Source organism: Ascidia mentula, chromosome 4 (assembly GCF_947561715.1).
Source record: "Ascidia mentula chromosome 4, kaAscMent1.1, whole genome shotgun sequence".
Classification (NCBI taxonomy): Eukaryota; Metazoa; Chordata; class Ascidiacea; order Phlebobranchia; family Ascidiidae; genus Ascidia; species Ascidia mentula.
In genome coordinates, this window is record NC_138569.1 from 14,410,888 (window position 1) to 14,432,981 (window position 22,094).

Here is a 22,094-nt window from a genome sequence, read left to right on the forward strand (position 1 = left end):
AGTATGGTTAAAATTATATTCGAGATAACTACTTTAACCGCTCCCCCAGGGGCATTTTGTCCCCCCGTTGGACATTATTTTGGCTAAAAAAGCAGAAAAAAGTGTAGGTTTGTTTTGTGTAAAAATGAATCACAGAAAGTACCTTCCATTTGCATTTAAGTGAAGCCACCAACCCTCCTCTACACAATTCATTAAGAATTAAATGTATTGTAACTGTTACAACATTAGTTATATTTTTTATATTTTTGCAAAAATAACTTCAAAACAAACACAACACAACCCATTAGCACGCATCTAAACTGGACACAAAAGCTGCACCAGCCACTTGTACATGAAGTGAGTGGCGTCAACGCAACAACCGTTGGCAAAAAGATCCACAACACTCTGAGCCGATTCCAGGTTGATATCGAAAGGCATGTGCGCTATTGGCTCGTCATCACCCGACACAAGCCCCGATATTTGGTTAAGTAAGTGTTTCCAATCCTCTTCCAGCTGTGCATCGATGTTAATAACCACGGATGTTCGTTGTGATTTCTTTCTGCGAGTTCCAGTGTTTTCTGCTTGTGCGGAAACTCGCCCAAAAAATTCTTCCGTGCGCTGTGTTTGGAAACATAGAAACGGTTAAAACACGGTTTCTAGAATGCGTGTGGCGTAATAAGGGTTTGGGCTACAAATATATGCTGTACTTCATCACACAACTTTTTCGATAATTATAATCGTAACAAAATACTATTTTATGTCTGCAGTAACAATAAAAGAAAATTTGAACCGAACAACACTTGGGGCTGGTACGTACTTGTGCCAGCAACTAAATAACAAGTCACACTTCCCAAGTGGACTACGTTTGCGTTAATAAACTTTCTCTTACCTTCCTGAGCGCATTTACTTGTGTCGCAATACTATCCAGCGACTTTGACGGGACTTCCCCTCTTCCGCAATCAACGGTCGCTCCATCCGCGTGGTAAACGCTCCACAAGAGGGAGGTATTGCGCTGGCCGGGTTCTCGGCTCCACTGCAACGCCACGTAGTTCTTGCCGCGCGGCAAGGGCGGCACGTGACCTGTCGCGGCGTATGCAGGAAGACGAGAGACGAGATATTCGTGCAAGGCTGAGATGCGTAGGAGAAGATATCCGCTGTTGAGGGGTAGACGGACTGGTGTCGATTTTCCACCTGCAAGTAACTAATGTTAGGCATTGGCGAGTAAGATCAACGCTGTTTAATGCAGTTCAGTTGTTTTTTTACAGATAACCAAACTACATTCCGATTGTATCTAAATTACTTTACCTGTTGGACAGTTTTTAGTCCTTGACAGTATTTAAAGAAAGCAGTCTTTAGCCCTTGGGAGCAATTACCCAATATTCCAGGAAGTTTAATATATGTCTTATTCAAAAATAACCTTATTCAAATAGAATGATAAAACAAGTATATAAATTAATGTTAACTATAAAGTAAAACAACTTGCTACAACCATGCACCTAACTCAATACAATCACACAAAGCACAGAGCATCAACACTTTGACCATCACCAACCAACAATGTCATTAGGTCACATGGTCACATGGTGAATCCCATCCAAACCAGCAGGGTAGAATATAAGGTATAAGGTACAACAACAATTAAATTAAGGTACAACAGCAATTAATATTAACACCGATGAAAGATACAGTCAATTGCCATAAATTTTGCACTGAAAAATACATAGAAATCTTCTGCTACCTAGTTCAAATGACGTCATTCTGTCGCTTCCCTCCGAGCTGGAAGGTGGTTGATCTTCATCAAATGTGTTCCCCCCGGAAACCAACGTTGACAACCGGCATTTTCTTAAAGAAGAGTTGCGGTTTTTAAAAAAATATTAAACTGAAACTAATGTACGCCTAACGGTTGTGATTTGGCTCGTAGCAAATCACGTCATCGCACCTTTGCAACAGAACATAATACATCAACACATGAATCCACGTCAGTTCGTTGTTGCCGACCCGAATGGCATTTAGAAGAGGCTCAACGGTGACGTCATCGCCCGGTGACGTCCACGGAAGTTGGCTGTGGTCGGTAGTGAGGTCGAGAAGAACAAAATCGGGCAACGCAGCTTTGTCCTCTGGGTTGAAATTCAGAGCCGTCACCTGCACAAAAGTCTTTATTGTAACTGTCACAAATCCAGAGAGCTTCGCTTTAGTTTATTGGCACAAAAACTGCCTTCTCATTAGACTAACACATTAAATAATCAAACAATGGTGAAAACTTTGTCGAATTATAAATGTTTACAACAAGAATAATGAAAACGAAAACTCTATGACCGCAGTTTCAGTGGTTACCTGAGGATTTCCAGGCAAAACGGATCTCTGTTGATTTCCTCTAGCTGCGTGGTAAGCTGAGAAGAGAGCAGTGGCAACTCGCAACTTTGCCTGAGTGTGTTCCAGTGGTTGCGACACAACTCCGACGTCGAGAGAGAAACTGCGCTGACCCGGATTGGGCTGAATGATCCCTGCCGACACGGATGGTGACGAAGAAGCGCGGTCAAGCTCAGTGGGTGGTTGGGCAACCTCGGAATACTAAAGTAAATTGGTCGTATTTTACATAAGCAACATTATCCACGGGAAGTCGATCTACCTATGAACGACAATATCAGGCCTACAACTCAGCCTAGAGTAAATTACCAAAAAATAGCCAAAATATACATTTTTTTAATCTGCGTTTTTCCATCTGCCTAAGTTAGTTTGTTTGAAGGACCCTAGACTCCAAAGATTTTTTTTTTTTTTTTTGTATTGCCGAGGAGTTCTTACTTTTACTATAAGCATAACCTACCTTGGTTTCAATAGTGGCTAAATCAACGAGTGCTGTTTCGAGGTGAGCTTGTCTCACTGTTGTCAAATCGCTTGTTTGCGTCTCACTTAATTTGACCGCTTCACGTAAACTGGCATGAGCTGCCTTGGACTGACTTGGGCCGGCTTGACCAGAGCGAATCAACATGCGTTGAACCTTTATGGTCAATACATTAAGCGATACAAGCAGATGCATTATCCGAGTAAAACTGATCGCATTTAATATTAGTTTACCTTTCCTAATTCAATCTGTACGTCAGCCATCAGCTGCGTTTCCTTTCCTACAAACATCGAAGATAGAGATCTTGCCTGCATTAACAGTTGTGCTGCCACCTGGTGGTCGTCGTCAACTGATTCCGTCTGCAGCACATTTAAAATTATAAACATATGGTTAAGAAACTTGTTTGTAAAGTGGTAAATAGGAACATATCTCTTTGTGCTTGTGTACACGAAACTGTAAGAGTAAATCTCAGCCCAACTTCCGTTAACGTTTAAAAGCAAACTTTACGTTCTAGCTACAATGCATGTTACTTTCAGATGGTCACTAACAATGCTCTAAAATGATTGGAGCAATAAATGACGATATAAATATATATGCATACACTACCACAATAAAACCATAGCATTTATACCTGGAGCATGGCATGGGCGAATCTAAGCTTGATTTGTGCGAGGAGGTTTGGATATGTTGAGTAGATGTTACGAGGAGGAGATGCAACTGTGGAAAGTTCGCCACCGGAATCACGATGAGATATTATTTCACCCTCCTGCATCGCCTTGAGAAGAAGGACGGAGTGTGCGCTCTTGTACGATATAATGCTCTGCAAGAATACATAGTGTAAACTTTAATGCACAGTTGTATATGAAGCAAGATCTACAAAAAACAGGTTTTACGCCAAAGCACCACGTTACTCTAGAAATTTAAGAGATTTAAGATAATTTAGGTGAGTAATGACCAATTTTTTCTTTCTTCTGTTACAAAACAAACTATGAACATTCAATATTATCATGTAGAATATAGACTTCAAATGGCCACGACGACATTTTGCAAGTGAATGAGGGGTTGCAAGTTTTCAACAATTATCAACTAGAGTTTTATACAAAAAAAAACTACCTCAGGTCCAGATGAAGACCCGGAGATAACGGAGAAATCAGCAAACCGTGTTGTGCATTCGATTAAACCCAACGCGGCTCTGTTCGATAATTCAGCTTGATCGTCAAGAGATGCAGAGGCGTCTTCCAACATATGCATGCTCTCCTGTATGGAGATGCCGTCCAAGGTAGAACCCTATATGATGGAAATTATACAAACCACGATGTAGATGGAGAACAGCGTAAAAATCGTGATACAAAGACTTATCATTCTTGGGTTTGCTACTTTGTTGCAACGAAACACCATAAACAATAAAAGCGGCCGAACGTTACCAATATAAGAAACAAGGCCTGCATTTCCACATCGTCACACGCTTCAGCCTCGGCAAGACCTTCGGCACAATACAACTGAACTTGTGAATGATCCAGCAGTCCCGCGCTATCCGGTGCTGTATTTCCAACCTAATGTATCATGACATTGTAAAATGATGAATTTAAATTAATATTCATCATCATTTCATTGGTAATTTGTAAAGATATGGTGTTTTTTATTTTATGGTAATACTGAGTATTAACGTCAAGTGTAGTATATTGGACGTCTTGCCTTGCCAAGCCCTTTGACTTGAGTGGCGAGTGCTCGACACATTCTCAACCTGCAATCCAACCATAGACGAGCATTGAGTCGAGCCCTGTATAACCGTTCCACCACCTGAACAGGAATGTGTGTTTGTTATTCGGACTCAGCGAAAGGATTCTAAGATTTTGTTACACTATGACAGTTCGAAGGCTTACTTGGAAAGGTTCTTGTTGTGGAATCTGCGTGTTCGATCTTTCCGTTGTATCGGTCGCCAACTTTTTCTTCCTTAACGCAGAGCGGAGTTTTCTGGTGGTGTGAGTCGGTAGTTGGTCGAACAAACTGGAATTCTGCAACACGTGGAGAGCGGAGAGCGCCTCGGCTGCACTTACGGTCGATAACTGACAAAATAATACGAGAGGATTAGCCTGTTGAAGCCCAGCAAAATAGCAGGTGAAACGTCGGACAATAAAATTCACGTTGATTGTACCAGAAGGACAGATTATTAAAAAAAATAAAGTAATTTTAGAGTTTGCACACAGCTGTTCATAACGAACGTTTGCGATAAAAATGGCGCATGATTCAACAATCCAAATACCACAAGTTTAAGGTACAATGCAAAATATACGGGTTACATTGGACAGAGAAACTCACCTGACGCTGCTCGTGGATTTCCGAGAGCAAGTAGTGACAACTGACCAGCAAATATAATTCTGACGCAGTGAGTGGTTCGTCACTTGTTTTGAAAATTTGAGCCATTACTGCAGTCAGGTGTTCGGCAACAGAAAGCAACATACCTGTACAAAGGTTGAATTCAAAGAAAAACTTTCACGGCACACAGAAACGAAGTTTTTGCAGAATACATTTTTTCTCGCTGTGTCAAGCTTTAAAGTAAGTTTAACACGCGATGAATGGAAATCTTTACATATGAACAAAATGCCTACATTAGAATTTGATTTTGATGCATAGTTGTCGAAGCATTACAGAACGTTTGTCGAAGCATACAGAACGTTTTTGCTTAATCTTGTATCTTTTTGGAACCTGTGTCTGTTAAAACCTCTTAAAACTTTGAACCTTGACCTTTTAGCAACTGCTGGCCAACCGGTCGATCGCGCTTCGTGAATAACTTGTTGACGTATTTGGAAGCGGATGCTGTCGAGAAAGCGCTGATGTTTGATCTGACGTCATCCGCCAAGTGGGGAAGCCCCTTTCCATGCGGACCGGACTTTGGAGATAATGACTGTGATCTACACAATCCACACGTTCATAACTTTTTTAAAGTCGAAAAAAATGTATTTTATGTTGAGATTTGTATCGTGCGGAGTTGGGCACAGTTTTAGTGAGGGCCGGATCCCGGAGGGGGACCCCTCAATATGCTATGGCACTAAAAAACGCTGCAGTTACACAAGGGTTGACTAATAGGGTTGATTTGCGGTCGTCACATGCATAACCGTCTAACGCCTAAAACTGGTACAATTGCGTCACAATGAGTTTCAAATAGAAACTGCCACCCAAGAGAAATTTTCTGAATCCGCCGTAGGTTTAAGTTAATTTATCAAAAACGAAAAGAAGTCATTTTTCTTCTCACCTGTGTCGGATCTCTGTTTGAAAGTCAGGAGACACAAATTGAAGATCTGTAGCAGTTGGTTTTTGCGGTATTTTTGTGATGCAGGAAGCTAGGTGGACGAGAAGGCGAGCTTGACCCAGAGTAACCTCGCAGGTGAGGTGGGGGCCGTAAAGTGTCGACAGGGAAGAAGAAACACGCTTGCTTGCAACTACTTCCATCGCCTTGAAAGTTACATAGTTAAATTTGGATCACTTGAATACTCCTTGTTTTCTGTCATGACTAAAGTTCACATGTAAGGGAAACCCTTATCTGTTTGAGGTGCACAATGAACACATGCAATGAACAGGTAATTTAAAACAAAAAAATATTTAATTAAATCGGAATTTTCAATGATAATTAAATAAGAAAGACAATAATACGACGAATTATATTGCATTTTCGCGTACAAGTCACGCACGTGGTTCACATCAAAACATAATGTTTAAACAAAAAATTGTAGATCGAAATTTCATGGCAAAACATGTATTTTATTCACTGAAAATTATTTTCGCATGTTTACGTCACTTACTTTCAAATTTTCCACATCTTCGATTTGTTTCTTTGTGTTGAACACCACAGTTGGCACGGGGGTGTCTGGGGGTCTGTAAGCCACGTCACTGGAATGAGGAAGTCGTACTCCATACAACAAGTTCAACGCTTCGCTCGTTGCTTCCTTGAACATGCGGAGGTCGGTGAGAGCGGAGAGCTTCAGGCAGCGACAGTGAACCGAACGCTGCAAGTCCCTGCAACAAAAAGTAAAAAAAATTAACATCAGGCGAAATTTTGCCCTACTACAGGATGATTCTAATATGCATAGTTGTTAGATATTTGTATGAACAATGGATAAACATCGCTTAGCCATTATTAAAGCACATGTGTCCGCCGAAGCAAAGATCCAAATAATCTTTGCTATATCAATAGATCCGTGCAAAAAATTTTTTTTGACAAATCACATTGAAATATAACGCAACTAACCGACAGACGAAGGTTGCAAGATACTGGTAGAAGGTCAGGGATGGAAGTGCCGGAAGACTGAACTTCATAGTGACGAGTGTGTCACACAACCAGTGAACCGAAGCCACTAAACTCTGCAAGTTGCAGCGGAATCTGTCGGAGAAGATGTCGATTCCGTTCATCACGTTGCAAGCTTGAACGCGGGATTTCAGAACAGAAGATCTGCAAAACGAGTTTTCGACAACTGGTTGTTATATTTTTCTCAAGAATTTCGAAAATGTCAGGCAAATTCAGTGACAAAACACAAGGAATAGTTTTACTGCGCTGAATCAGTTATTTTGAAAATAAATGACATATTTGATTAACAACATTTAATATTTTCATTCCGAAATCGAACTTTTTTTAACGCCACTTGTTGTGCGTGACACAGGTGGAAACTTCACGTTTGCAGAATTACAATATGAAATAACCTTGTGTCAAACGCATTTATTATTAAGAATACATGTTTCGCTCAAAATAAGCATCTTCAGTTCTAAAGGAATTTTAACAATAAATGCGTTTGACACAAGGTTATTTTATATTGTAATTCTGCATATTTGATTAAATTTGAACTGACACTAAAAAAACGAACTATTGATAAAAATCATCTGTGTCAATAAATTTAGAGGTAAAATTTATATGGACAACCTTGACTTTGAGGGAGAAGTTAGGAGTGAAGATTCGGACACAGTAGGAACAACTTCGTAAGATGCGTAATCGAAATCAGCGGTTGGATGAGGAAGGGAGGATCGGAAGATTGCTCGGACGAGATCAGCCGCCACAAGAGCACATCCAGTCTTCATGCTCACATCAACTGCCGTCAATTCGCCTAAAAATTGTCAACAGTTTAGAAGGGAGGAATTTGATTTGCGAAAAACGACAATACTTTTTTTAACTTCACAGAAGAAATATTTTACTCAAGCATCGCAGGTGTCTAGTTTTTGCAAATAAAAAACAATAGTGTTTTGTAGGGTTGAAGACAGACTTTAACCTATCGTGTCTCATTAGTGCAGCAGTTGACTTACGACGGTCTTGTCGGATGAGTAGCCAGACAGAGACTACTCCACTTAGTGGGGACTTTGGAGTTGACATTATTTGCTTTCTTTTGCAGTGATACCGAATCGATAAATACGATAATAAAGTTTTACTATAGATAGAGTGAAAAGAAAGCCACGTTACCAATTTTACAAGTGAGTGAAATGGCCAGAAGACATCCCCATACGCCACAAGTTTTCAGGAAGTGTGAGGGAATGTTGTCATTATCCTTCACCGAACTTCTCCACTGATGAATGGAATCCTTTAATCCAAGAATCTAAACAACAAAAGTCATTTGATGAAGTGGTAGGACACGATAATTTCTTTGCGACTCACGTTATCAAGAGCGGTGTTCCACCATTTGTGGGCAGCGCGTTTGTTGCCTTGGTGATAGAAGAGATCTGCGAGTTCATTGGAAGCTTGCGCAACCATATCTCGCTCGCCGTGAGACATCAACAGTTCGATTGTTCTGAGAAAAACAGTTGTAAACATAAACAATATCACAACAAAACTTTTCGTTTAGCAATAATTCCTAATTTCAGAGACAAAAAAGCAGAATCCAAACAAGGTAACAAAGTGCCTTGAATGATGTGACGTACGGAATTAACCGAGATTTATCTGGCAGTGCATTGTAATTTTTGTTTTGTTTTTTGGAGCCAAGCCAGGCTGACCGACTGAATAAATCTTTGTGGATCCGGCCCGCGCGACGTTTTTGGGGGACCCCAGGTCTATGTGACGACGGATTGTTTGTGTTAAGCACACATATACCTTATAGCGTGTACACCATGTACTTTAAGTTTACCTTAATTTAAATGTATTTTGCTTTGCAACTTATGTACATGTGCATGCTGGCCTCGATTAACCCTGGCTACATTGGGGATCACAACTTACAAATAATACAAAGAGAAAAAAAAACAAGTTGTTTAGCACTCGGCACCACAACAAACACATCACGACATATGTACCTGTTGTATGACTGGATGACGGTGGAAAGTTGAGACGAAGCTAGTGTTTCGATGACGTCAGTTGAATGGAAGTCAAGGTTTGTGACGTCAGGAGGGCTGGACGAGTGTGGTTCTTCGTGCTTGGATGTAAATTCAACGCAAGAACTCGCCGAGTCCAGTCTGAATATTATAAAGAAAATAAAATTGATGGCAGTTTGAAAGCAATTTAACAGATATCTTTTTGGCTAAATACACATGTATAAATTTTCGGACACTACTCATTTGCAGTTTTGTCGTTTCGGTGTTAAAACACGAATGACGGCAATTCAAAGTAGGCACATTGAAAACACGGAGACTATATTACAAGCTTAAACAATTCTTCATACTTGGCGCTTGTTTTCCGTGATTTCGCGCCGCGGCTGTGTTGAGAGGCCAAATATATTGACAGCAATCTCCGCGAATGCTGCAACGCCCTGGACATGTACTGAGACTGCGACATCGCCATGCGCAGCAATTCCATGCTGTGGAATAATACATTATTGGGTAACATTAGTTTAACTAAGCAATTCGTTCAGATTACCTGTGGACAGGATCAAATGGCACACAAGAGAGCGCTAGAGCGCGTCTTCCGCTTCCGTATACGTCATGAGAAGCGGGATCAATATGACCACCAACACCAATAGAAGATGCATCGCTGAGAAAGTTGACTTGCAAGTTGTGGCGCAGGTAATCCCTGTAAACGCGAAGTTTTGGATTTGAGTTAAAAACGTCTAAAAAGTAAAAGAGTCCGAATGTTTTGGTCGCAGTATTCAAACTTCAGTAAAATCAAAACGGTGTAGACGTAGAAAAATTCTGTTGCAGGGGGTTTGTACATGTTGAAACCGAGACCAACCACGTCAATACATAAAGACATATTGTCAACGTTGACTACTAATGCCGTATTACAGTCACAATACAGTCAGTCTATCCACACACCTGTTGTCGACTTTCTTTTTTCCCAACTCTTGTGCGGCACCGACAAAGTGCGACTGCGGATGTTGCTCGCCCGCGTAAATTCTCACTCTGTCTCGCAGTCTGTGCTGAGCGTGGATGAGGACGGGGCTGACGATGTCGCTGTAGCGATCATGAGTGAGGGCCGAGAAACGCAAGCAGATATCAACCAAACCCTCCCATCTGTTTATGAGTAAATAAAAACTTTTAATGGAAGTCGTGATTGTTTTTTCCAAAAATAAAAGCAAAATTTCAAATATGCAGGTGTTATTTGACTTTCGTGGGTGTTGCATTTAAATTGTTCCTTATTGCGAAACGCTCCAAATTCACCTTGATTCAAAGTGCAGAAGTTGAAGAGCTTGCATGACGATATGTTTCACAAGCGGGACGTCGGCGAGACTGACGTCATCCACATATTCCTCAAACCTAAGTGAAGTTCCCCCTTTAACGCTCGTCATGTCACCAACAAAACTCGTCACCGGCCAAATTCCACCTAGCTTAACGTTCTGCATCTGAACCAGCATATCCAGTAGCAAATCCGCCGCAATGGCAACAGGCTGCCACACAACCGCTCTGTGAAAGAAAGTAATTAGAGATTCCCGGGTTAACAGAAGCCAGCATTATAAAGTTTCGTAGAAGCAAATGCAGTAGTCGAGAATTTTATGATACAGACGTTTCGATTGTTGTACTACAATCATTTTCAGTGTAAAATGCAGGCGAGTCGGCAAAAAACAAATTTAGCTGTTATGTACACAATAACATGCAACCCATAACGACGAGATTCGGTATTTACCTGATTTGTTCCACAGTCACTGTCGGTTCCACGTTGTCGGTCATTGCTTGCAGGGAAGACGCTAGAGAAGACATTAGGGATTTCGCGATATTCTGTAGGAGGGTCCAGTGACGGCCGCGGTGAGCAAGAACCAAACCACGGCGAAAACTCAACATCGAAGTCTGGTGAAAAAACTCTGATGGTTTGATGTTTTGAAAATGTTTGCTAAGATTTAACATTACACTTGTAAGGGACACGGCAATAAACGCTAAAAACAATAATTACAGACATGACGTATTAAATCCTCCCAATTGACGTTTGAAAGGTTATGACAAAAGTGATCATAAGTCGTTTGTTTGATGTTGTTCACGATATATATATTATCGGTACCGCTTACAAATAGACAAACGCTGTTACTGAGTCTTTGTTGGCCATAAAAATAGCATGGGATTTAAAGTACTCAAACTTTCATTTGAAACGCCAAAGGTAAAAACTTGAACATTGCTCTGTTTCGCGTAAGGCAGTACTTAAAACACACTAACGTCCCCGCCCTTCGCGTATTTATCACCTTGAAGCAATCTAGTAATACTGATGGTTGAAGGGCTTGAACTTCCAGGTCGAATGTTTGAGCTGATAATATAGAGGTGGGGGAATTTGTTCTCTGTGTGCGTCCACTGTCAGGTCGACCCCCAGCTTCATCTTCAGTCACCGCTGAAACCGATGTCGGTTGTGGAGGAGGAACTGGTTCGGCAACTTGACGGTCGAATAAATAAACATTTTTTCATAACAGAAACACGTTTATATATCTGTACATAAACTTTTTTAAAACAATATTGGTTTTTGAGGGTAAGGGTGTGGTGATAAACATTTGGGCTGATGTAGTTCAACTTGGGCTGATGTAGTTTTGTAATTTGGAAAGGAGAAATTTAAGTGCCAGAAGAACAATTCCCATTAATTAATATGCCTGGCAGCAAAAATTAAAGTATAGACAATGAGTTAAGTTTGCACGGGATAATTTAAAGTATGTGCGGGGTCACAATCGGTCTGGACCAAAAATAAACACGCTGCTTTTTGATGCATTGGATTTATTATGGAAACTTATCCGATTTTAAAATAAGATTTATCGTTTCTTGCAAATAAAAGCGTTTCTAGCGTTTAGAAGATTGCCCGTAAAAATAAGCACAATATGTAGCAACCCTGATTACATTTGACACGCTAATGTGGTTTCCATTTAGCACATAAGGGTTCATTTGAGATTTTCTTGCCATGTTTTGTACCCAACCGTGCGCACAATAGGTATTATGTTAAACAATAATCGCGTCGGCAATTCGGGATCGGGGTGAATTCAACTTACCGAGTGATGATGAGATTGCGATTTGTGCGGCCTTTTCAAGAGCTCGAACTACTTCCGTTTCTGCCTCTGAATGACACTCATGGAATTGCTGTTGATTTGTGTCGCTCCAACCAACCACGAGAGTTCCACACGTGTCAAATGACCACCAACCCTGGATGAAACGCACATGGAAATAATTGCTTTGTTTAGGGCAAAATCGCTCAACTGTGCAGGTCATTTCTGTAATTAAGTGTGCGTTATTGTTGGCAAAGCTTATTATGGTAAAGACAAAACTGATATTTTGGAATATTTTCAAGAACGGTTTTTGAATTATAGACATGCGAAAAAACAACAAGAAAACGAACGTGCGAACACAATGTGTACTTTTAGCAGTAATATCTTCCACTGTGAAAACACTAATTTTCAGCGTACGATTGTATTTTAGACTTACTGTCATTGTATACAATTACCTGATCAAGGTATTCAACCGTTTGGGACTTAGGGGTCTTAACTCCCAGCATCTGATTCCTTTCACGAATCTTATCAAGAAAAACGTCGTAATGCAATAGCGCCATCAAGTGGTTAAATTCGGCTCGCCACGGCATTTCATCGGATGATATCTACGACAAAAACAATATGATAAATGGTCAAGAAAATGAAATCTATACAGGAGATGACACTAATAAAATCATTTAATCGTTGTTTAAAGGCTATACGTGGGGATAATTTGTCAATTCTTCGGCAGAGCTGTTTTTTCACCAACCTTTCGCAATTTTTTACGTTTTACTGAGTTTCGGTAAAACTCAACGTAGTGTTGTTCGAGAAGACAGAGGGCGTTAATTTCCGCTTCCTCTTGTCCTTCACTGGTCGGGTTCGGTCCACTTCTCTTGCGAAGAATCGCTAGTTTCTTTTGTTTATCCCTGAGCGAAGGTTTCAGTGCAGTGATTACAGAAGCAGCGTCACACAAGGCACCAATCTGAAGTTTTTGCTTATTTTTTTAAACATTTTCAGCTTTTTCATTGATACTGCGACAGAACGCACGAAAATATTTGAATTTTGCTTACCAAATCCTTTCAAGAGTTTGTTTTAACTAACTAAAAAAATTACCTTCAATTGACTTTAAAATGAAGCTTTTTCACAATCTACAGAATATCCGTCAAATTTAAATAAAGGAATTTATGAATATAAAATTAAGGTCCGTATATCTATACTACGTGGTCGGACAACCAAATTTCTCTAACTTACTTCTGCTTTGCTTTGGACTTCTTGGCCGCATCCTGCGAAAACTCCACGACAGCCGCTGCATACTTCCGAGCTTCGTCTCCCTGGACAGCCACTCCACCAGGCTGCTTCGAGACTACCGAGCGATTAACGGCGAACGTGTCGTTGCGACGATGAAGGTTGGTAAGAACTTCCTTGGACCACTCTATGGCCAGGTCGATTTGCTGGAGACGTAACGCCTTCCGAAGTACCTAAAACAATTGCAACATATTTTGGAAAAGCATCAGATCAAAGCAACAATAATCTCGAAATAAATACGATGCTTAATGTAATAACTACTAAATTTAACTACTAAACGCATCATGGGCGAACTTCACCCAAACAACATAAATCCCCAACTTACGAAAACGAAAAACTCCAAATATCTGTTGCGACGACGAAACTTTGCCAGTTCCCTGTACGCCACAATTGGTTTCATGCGGCAAAGACGAGCGAGAATTTGCGAAGCGTCTTCAAATCCTGTTAGCTCGCCGGCGGCTCGTGTTTCTCGCGACATTTCGGCCAAACGTTCTTCCAATGCTGCCAGTTCCAAGTTCGACACAACTTCAGGAACCGCTGCCTTTCTGGATCTGTAAAAGGCCATAATTTGGTGATATGTTTTATCCTGTGCATGAATGGAAATAGTATAATTAGATAAAATGATCAGATGTAAGCCACGGTTCGAATGGCAATTTTTTTTTTTAAGTTTGGTTTCTAGTTTGTTTGGAATGGCTTCGGTACTCGGAATTATATATTAGTTTCTGATAAATTTCAATAATTCTGCAGACATGTTAAATTCCAGCAAATTTGCTATAAAACTTGCACACGTATTCGCTGCTATTTCTTGACACCTAAAGTGTTAAAATCACACAAATGATATATTTCCCACTTGTTTCGCTTTGCACTACTTTGCTCTTCCGAATTCGCACTTTCGCCCAAAACGAACGAATTTCCCTCCATCCGGAGCATCTGTTTACCAGACTCTATGGCACTCAACGCCGCTTGGTTTTTCCCATAAGCCTTTGTCACCTGTAGTTCAAAATAGGTTGTGTGAAGAGACAAAAGACATAGAATTTCCTCAGGCAACAAACCTTGGCAATGTAGTTTGTGAGCACCGCCACCATGTGGTGAAGAGATTCGGTGATGTGGGATGATTTCTTTAGTTTGAGTGCTCCACTCACCTCTTGCAGAGCGGAATGACATCTCGATGCAACCTTGGTGTATATTGTGATAGTGTTTAGTATGAAATGAAGAAAACAAACAATGAAATTTATTCATTTCAACCAATGTATGATCGTTCTTGAGTAAGTTTGGGGAAAATGATTCAGAAAATAGGGCAATATCTTATGTATATATATTACAAGTGTGTTGATACCTGTAGGACTGGGATGACAGACACATCGGCTTGTATGATGGGTGCGATCAAACCGTATGTTTGCACAACAGCTTGAAGTAACATGGATGTGTCGTTCAACCAACCAGCTATTTCCATGACGACCAGCATACGTTCACATTCCCGTAAACGCGAAATTTGACCTTTAAAGTAGATAAAAGAACGTACAAGAAAAGTATATATACGTATACGTGGTACAGTAGTGACTTGTTTATACATGGCCTTGAGTACAAGACAACGTTTCAAAAAATGTACAGATAATAAAAATATTAGCAAAAATACACATGTACAAATGTATACAATTTGTATATTTAACACACGGTTATTTATGCAAACTTGTCGTTTTTATCATTTTATCTTAAAATTAAATTTTAACACAGTGAAAGTTAATTTTGATCATTAGTTCAAATATCGCCACATTAACAACCAAAAATTCAACCCACTTGGCATGAGTGGACCCTTGGTGCACAACTTATTGCAGAATACTTCGTTCTCACGCACGGCTGTTTCCACGCCAACGAAAATTGACGTCAGAGCGTGACGTAGCAGCACCGGCGAACTTGCGAGCGCCACCTGCTGGTCGAGGTGGTAGGTGGTAAGTGCGAAGTCTTGGCGAGAAGTGCTGGTCCAAGCTTCAGTGGAGATGTTAGACTCGGTTTCAACAAAATGGTTCCACAAAACTGTGCAAGCTTGTTTGGAAACACTGATGCAACCAAGTTTGTAGCTCATCTGTAAGTTAACAAACAAATATATTGAGATTGAGATGAACGTTTTTTGTCTGTTTCGTCGCATACTATAGTTTAACTACAATTGTCCAGAAGCTTATGGTGACTAACGGAAAAGTAATAGTGGCACTCTACGACGAAAAACTAACTGTATCTGTTTTAAGCAGCAATGTTACTGCGATGCTGGCTAATCCGACATATATTTTCAGGTAAATGAATTTTTTCCGTTTACTACTTTTTAACTGTGTATAAAAAAGTCACCAGCATAATATAATAACCGTAGAGTTATTGCGTAAGGGAAACAAAGCACCAAGTCGTACCTGCGCCAGAAAGCCCCAAGTTGATAGCACAGAAAGCGGGTGGCAAGCGACGATAGAACGTCCTGTTGTACCGACAGATCCTCCTATCAGTTTTCCGTCGCTAGTGTATGCTGCCACAGCAAACACGTACCTCTGGTTCGGTTCCAAACCGTCCACCCGTAACTCACAATTCCTTCCAGCAGGTACTTCTTCACCCGTTCCTAGGGATCAAATGAGATGAGATTAATTGGTTTTCTTTCTATAAGTTGTTGTAGGAAAGCATTCATCGGCAAATTAGTAATACTAGCTTAAGTGCGTTGTTGACCGCAGGTAGTCCATGTTGCATGAAAGATATTTCATTGATTATCTCAGCAAGTTATTTTTAATCCAGGTTATGATGTAGCACGATTGCATTACGTGATCTAAATACAAAAATACACCATTTTAATACCCAATGTTGAAACACGTACCTGGTAGGTAATAGTCATTCAGACGCACTTTGACATTAGAACCAGCAGCAAGCCTGCCAAATATTCTGTACCACGCAACCTGCGATTTAATGCAATATAAACTTTTGAAAATCACCGCGTAAAAAGTTTATTGTTGGAGCCCATACCTTGGCACCATCCGGAGAAAAATAAGCTGGTTTGAATGTCATCGAACCTGGAGATCTGGAGAGAAGAATTGGAGGAGGAGGAATTGGGGAATATTCCTCATCAGATTCACTTCTGTTCAACCTCAGCCAACTATCTTCAAACAATCTATAAAACACAATAACATTTGAATTTTTTCTTCAGCTCTAAGGCCAAAAACTGTTTGAAAAAGCTTAGTTATCTGTTGTGTCTGTTTTAGAAATCTCCATAATCAGCCTGCATGCAAAAGTGATACAAAAATATGGCACCACTTAAATACAAATAGGAAAATTCAACTAAAGCTCAATGTCCATGCATGAAACCCAACCATAACACTGGGTATAGCACTTACGCCTTTTCTTCAGCTTGGGCTTTTTGAATGGTTGCAGCAGCTTTTGTTAGTAACTTCTCAGTTTTGGAATCATCGGACGATTGCTGGTCGGCCTTCTGCATCAACATAATCGCTTTGGAAAGAACGGAACCGCCAACACTTGCGTTCAAACTCGATTCAGTCAAACTCTTTATAGCACTGAAAAAAAATATAGTTTTACTAAAATAAGCACAATTTCAGCTAAATACTTTTTAGCTCACTTTATTCGAATGTCGTTTACAAGTTGATAAAGGGTATCTGTACAAGGACTAGTAAAATGATTTGTGATTATAAACAAAGCACACCTTACACAATAGAACATACATGAACCAAACTGTATAATTGTTTATGACAACATCTTACATCATGGATGTAGTTCTGCTGGAGATATTCCCTTCATGCTGCAGTGATTGTTGGGAAGCATTATAATTAATTAGTTTTAATGCAATCCTGTGATGTATTGTGAGCAACTCCACATGGAGATCACGAATAAATTGTTCAGATGTTGGAGTAAAATCATCCACTATCTGAAAATGTAAGAAAACCCAATGCAATGCTTTTGTGAAATCATCTTTGTGAAAATGTAAAATTGGGGAAAAGAGTATTTGGGAATGGTGATTGGTAAACTTATAAACCATAAAATTTCTACATAATAAATGTCTCTTTTAATAATTTTCCATTATTTTCATGAAAAGAATTACTTGCACATTGTGTTTTTGGCACCTGTTCATCTTTAGGCATCCAGGAAATGTCAGCCACAAACTTAGCATCATTAGTTGCCATGTTTGACCGACCAGCTGTTAGTGATTCTATTCCATCTTTAACTACTTGCAGTGCATTGCCTAGCTGTGATGCTGGGGAAAGTTGTAAGGTTGAATGCATGGAATGCCTGGAAGCGTTTCCGATATCATCTGCTTGATATGGGGATCCTAATAGTAAAAAACACAATTTTATTGTTAATATTCATGAAAATTATTCAACAAAGTAGTTCACAAAAATCCCTAAGCACTATAATTTGTGATAGTTTCTGATTTTAATATGTTCATGGCAGACACTCGTTCTGTTTTCAATCATATACTAATCAAAGGAGAAGAATACAGAATAAGAAAAAATATGATAAGATTAAACCAAACATCATATATTGAACCTCAACTGACCTTCTGTGCCTGCAAAAGATTCCAAAGCAAGGGACAGTCTCAAGGAAACCTCTGCTATAAGTTCAGGATCAACTGCTCCAATTCCACTCCACATTAAGGATGAATGAACAATGCTCAAAATATGAATCCACTGCACAATAAAATGCAGCTGTGTGTCTTAAGGGTGTGGACTATGGAGAGACAGAATTAACTTACTTTTCCAGGACTTCCAGTTTTTTGTAGTATACTGCCCATATCTGTCCTTGAACCAGAATGAAATTTTCCAAAAACCATCTTACATTTTTGCCATAACAGCAGACTTGCATCCACAATCATGTCTCTATGAAGGTAAACACAAACTTTGTGACAATAATTAAAAAGAAAACTTTTACTTCAATGATTGAAAACAGAAATTAGCTTGTTGTAACTCAAAACAATTAGTCATGAAATCCAACGACTAGGCTCAAAACATGTTTTACATAAAATTAAACTTGTGCTCTTAGCACTTTTGACAAACTTGAACAAATATACAAAATTCCAGACCTGTCAATAAGAACATCCAAGTCCAAGCCTTGTGGAGAGAACAAGGCAGGTTCATTTATGCAGTAAAAAACTGTCTCAGCCATGTTAACCAAGTCATCGCTGATCTGCACGGAACGAATAGACCCTTGGGTCGGAGGAGGTGCGACCGAATCAGCAGTATCATCACCACCCGAGGGCATCACAGAGCCACTGGTAGTAGTGGCAATTCGCTTTTGGGAACGTGAGTGAACCAATCGTTCCATCACAAGGAGCAAGGCAAGGCATAGTTCTGTTCCACTGTGCTCACTTGATCCATCTTGTTGCGTGCCATCCCCGGATTTCTACACCAAAGAAAGAAACAGAATTCATGACAATAATATTAAATCAAAACTGTATAATTTGGACAACACGTTACAGTTCTATATATTCAAAAGAGAATTAATAATCATTGAGATCAAGTTGGATACCAAATCAATCGCCATTGAACGAAAGGTGCCACAGAGTGGACATCTCTGTGCATGCCAGATTAAAAGCTAGTCCAGTTGCACTGATAAGACCTTATAGGTCAAAACAGTGTGCACTACTGTCTGCAGCTGAAAAATTGCAATCATGTTACCTGGTTATTGGTTATGTAGAATTGAGTGGTTAAAAATTGATTTCTAAAACCCCCTAAAATGATGCTGGTTATCTAGTGCAGAATCTCCTTACCTTGATATAGATCAAAGCACAATCAAGCATGGTATTAAATGTTGACCATTGCTCAAAGCAAAATGCAAGCTTGATAAATCTGACAACACTTATTAGTGTCACCCCATCCTCACCTTGAAACAAAATTATTTGAAAATTAACAAAATGTCAATGATTGTAACATGCTAGACCCACCAGCTGCAGCAAGTTGTATCAATGACTTGTCATGTCTGACTCCAGCTAAAACTGAGTGATCAGCCCCACTTGCCATGTGACTTTTGCTTCCTCCACCACCTACGCAAGCCCAGAGTGATCATAAATGCTTGGACAAGTTACATTGATAGATAATGCATTTAGAATTATTATTTTCGTCAGCAAATCGCATGATAAAAGAACCTCCAAAAACCTTAAATTCACACTTTTGTTTTTAAATTACCCGCTATAATTTCTTTTCCAGCAAAGAACAGTTCAGCAGTGACATCATTTAAATCAGAATCAGAAGATGATGGTCCAGTTTGTAAAGTTCTTCTGTGTGAATCTGATAGTGCTTCCAATATAGCAAGAAACTGAGCTGCTCCCCCTTCAAACATTTCACTCAGCAACTTTTCAGTGACAGTTCTGGGCCAAGTCAACTACACAAATAAAACTCTGTGTGACATAAGTTTTTTTTTGTAAATAGCATTAAAAAAAACTTAAACAAAATGCAGTTCACTTGATACCTGGGCAGCTTCTTTCAGGTTATTTTTTACTTTAGGTCTTAACATTCCTTTTGGTTTTCTTCTTGTTTCATAAACACTTCTCTTGAAAACCATGGATGCCATTTTTGCTGTGGCCTAATTCACGGTAAACTTTTACAAATCAAGTTAGGATAAAACAACACAGTAAAACAGGCTTGAACCTGGCGAAAAACAAGCTGAGTGTTGACACTTTCAGAGCTGTCACTCAATCTCTCCAACTCACTAAGTTCCTGCAATTTGCCAAGTGCTCTTCGGGCAAAGGCCTAAGAAAATAAATAAATCATTGTGTGACATAGCATAAAACTTTACTATCATTGTACCTCAGCATGATGCCCAGCCTTGCAGTCATAGTATGCCAAACACACTGCAGAATACAATGTAACTCGCCAAGTCAGGTATTTAACTCCAAGCAGGGGAACTGATGTTTCCATAGTAACTGCTGCCCACAAAAGAAACTCTATTGCCTAAATTAAAACAAATTAGGCAAGTAAACATCAGAGATCAAGATTTTACAGTAACAAAATACCTTTATAGAATTTCCAGAGGTCATTAACAACCTGCAAATTTGGTACATAACAATTGTGCAGTTGTACAGAATCCAGAATAAAGATTCATATGACAACAGACATTGCATGAATGTCCTTAATCCATGTAATATTCTTTGAATCTTTTCAACAGAGTCGCACATATTCAGGCTGGAGTCCAATTCAAAAATACTCTTGTACTCACACATGTAAATACCCTGTGAATTTTAATAAATATTTTTTCTAAACATGTTTCAAAATGAAGTTATGCACAATGCCAGTAACTACCAAAATAGCTCTTGAAGTAAGAACGCTATCTTGCATGTCCTGTTTGTCATCAAAATATGTTTCTTTGTATTGCTGTACATCATAGGTGTAGTTATAAGGAAGCTGTTTGTAGCGTGTCTGTATATATCTTCCAAAACACTGACGACTTGCAACATCATAGAAGCCATGTTGGTGCAGATAATCTCCAACTTCAATAAGTTTGTTGTAAAATAGTTCAAGGGGAAGACGCGGTTCAAACTTGTTCCATATGTCAAACAACCAATTCGACCTGCAGAAAACTTACAATTATGAACAACAGTTGGGATATATAATCTGTATGTAAATAAAAATCTATGTACGTTAATAAAAATCAGTGAATCCTGATATAAATCTCTAGAAAAAAGCACACTGACAACTGTCATCCATTTTGGTTCATGGTATATTAGGTGCACAGTTTTGTCAGAAATTGTATGCATGTGTTTAAACTAACTACCAATGCAAACAACTAATTCATTGGTTGATTTAGTATTAGACACCAGACATGTAGTATAGAATAAACCATATTACAAAATATGAAAATGACTTGCCCCCTGGAGCATGCTTCACTTTCAGTTTTTGCAGGTGTTGCGGCCTTTTTTGTAAAATATGCCAAAACTCCCTTTATCTCTTTCTCAGCAGCACACACCACAGGATTAGTTTCATCAATGTCTCCATAATATGAAGCATGGGCTGGTCGGATGCTTGACAATGCTACATTAATGAGTGTTGATGCCATTTTTACAGGTTAAGGACCACACATTGTCAGATTAAGCATGGCACCTAAATCTGGTTTAATAAAATCGAATAATTTTATATTACACTAACATAACCATAAAAAAATTATACATGTCAGCATTGTATGTACATGACAGCTAGATTTATTGCTAGATGCATGGTCACCAGATTGGAAAGTTAATAACTTTTTCTGTAAACATTGATTGCACAGACTACCCAAAATTTGGCATATACAATATAATAGTTTACTTTCTGCAAGGATTTTTCCTAAAATTGCAAAAATGTGACATCTGGCCCATAACAGTTTAGATCAGGAGTTCCCAACCAGGGGTGCGAGGCTAGCTGATCAGAGTTGCTTAAATATGAAACTACATTACCTCTATACTTAGATGGAAAAAAATGAAAAATATTGTTACAACAAGAGCAAAAACTTTGGTGTTGCCATGATGTTTACATGTACAGCAGTAGAGTTCTACTAGATTCATTTGGATAAGGTACAGTTCTGGGTTGTACACAACAGATTGCTTTAAGCCAGCACACTGATGGGGTTTCCAAAAATTATAAGAGGATATTAAAACAAATCTTCGTATGAGTAGTATTATAAATAAC

General features: G+C 39.4%; 1 protein-coding gene across 1 annotated transcript; it reads right to left on the reverse strand.

The window, feature by feature from the left end:
* Window positions 1–230: 230 nt before the first annotated feature.
* Window positions 231–21,530, reverse strand: LOC145897707 (cilia- and flagella-associated protein 54-like). The gene is made up of 54 exons (XM_082986106.1): window positions 21,299–21,530; window positions 20,733–21,000; window positions 20,447–20,662; window positions 20,241–20,384; window positions 20,082–20,183; window positions 19,903–20,016; window positions 19,620–19,815; window positions 19,379–19,477; window positions 19,205–19,317; window positions 18,518–18,837; window positions 18,191–18,314; window positions 17,996–18,125; window positions 17,562–17,767; window positions 17,202–17,365; window positions 16,821–16,997; window positions 16,453–16,597; window positions 16,307–16,385; window positions 15,858–16,057; window positions 15,256–15,541; window positions 14,795–14,955; window positions 14,511–14,633; window positions 14,309–14,448; window positions 13,784–14,009; window positions 13,405–13,631; window positions 12,923–13,079; window positions 12,630–12,779; window positions 12,181–12,331; window positions 11,395–11,579; window positions 10,848–11,008; window positions 10,385–10,627; window positions 10,040–10,237; window positions 9,645–9,797; window positions 9,451–9,585; window positions 9,086–9,244; window positions 8,457–8,589; window positions 8,265–8,397; window positions 7,734–7,914; window positions 7,068–7,268; window positions 6,622–6,835; window positions 6,075–6,274; window positions 5,567–5,733; window positions 5,141–5,283; window positions 4,705–4,887; window positions 4,517–4,621; window positions 4,246–4,374; window positions 3,935–4,108; window positions 3,453–3,641; window positions 3,055–3,180; window positions 2,804–2,977; window positions 2,314–2,550; window positions 1,919–2,121; window positions 1,718–1,821; window positions 869–1,170; window positions 231–597 (listed from the first exon to the last, which is right to left on the reverse strand). Exons 1-54 carry the CDS (start codon window positions 21,484–21,486, stop codon window positions 295–297), a joined length of 9,441 nt encoding a protein of 3,146 aa, XP_082842232.1. The 5' UTR covers window positions 21,487–21,530; the 3' UTR covers window positions 231–294.
* Window positions 21,531–22,094: the final 564 nt, after the last annotated feature.

Excerpts from the sequence above, each read along its gene's own strand:
- LOC145897707 (XM_082986106.1), bottom strand. The coding sequence starts at position 21,486 with ATGGCATCAACACTCATTAATGTAGCATTGTCAAGCATCCGACCAGCC. Across the intron at positions 18,838-19,204 it reads GTGCTTTGATCTATATCAAG|AAATCCGGGGATGGCACGCA; the intron begins GTAAGGAGATTC and ends TCTTTGGTGTAG. Across the intron at positions 14,449-14,510 it reads TCACAAACTACATTGCCAAG|GTGACAAAGGCTTATGGGAA; the intron begins GTTTGTTGCCTG and ends TTTGAACTACAG.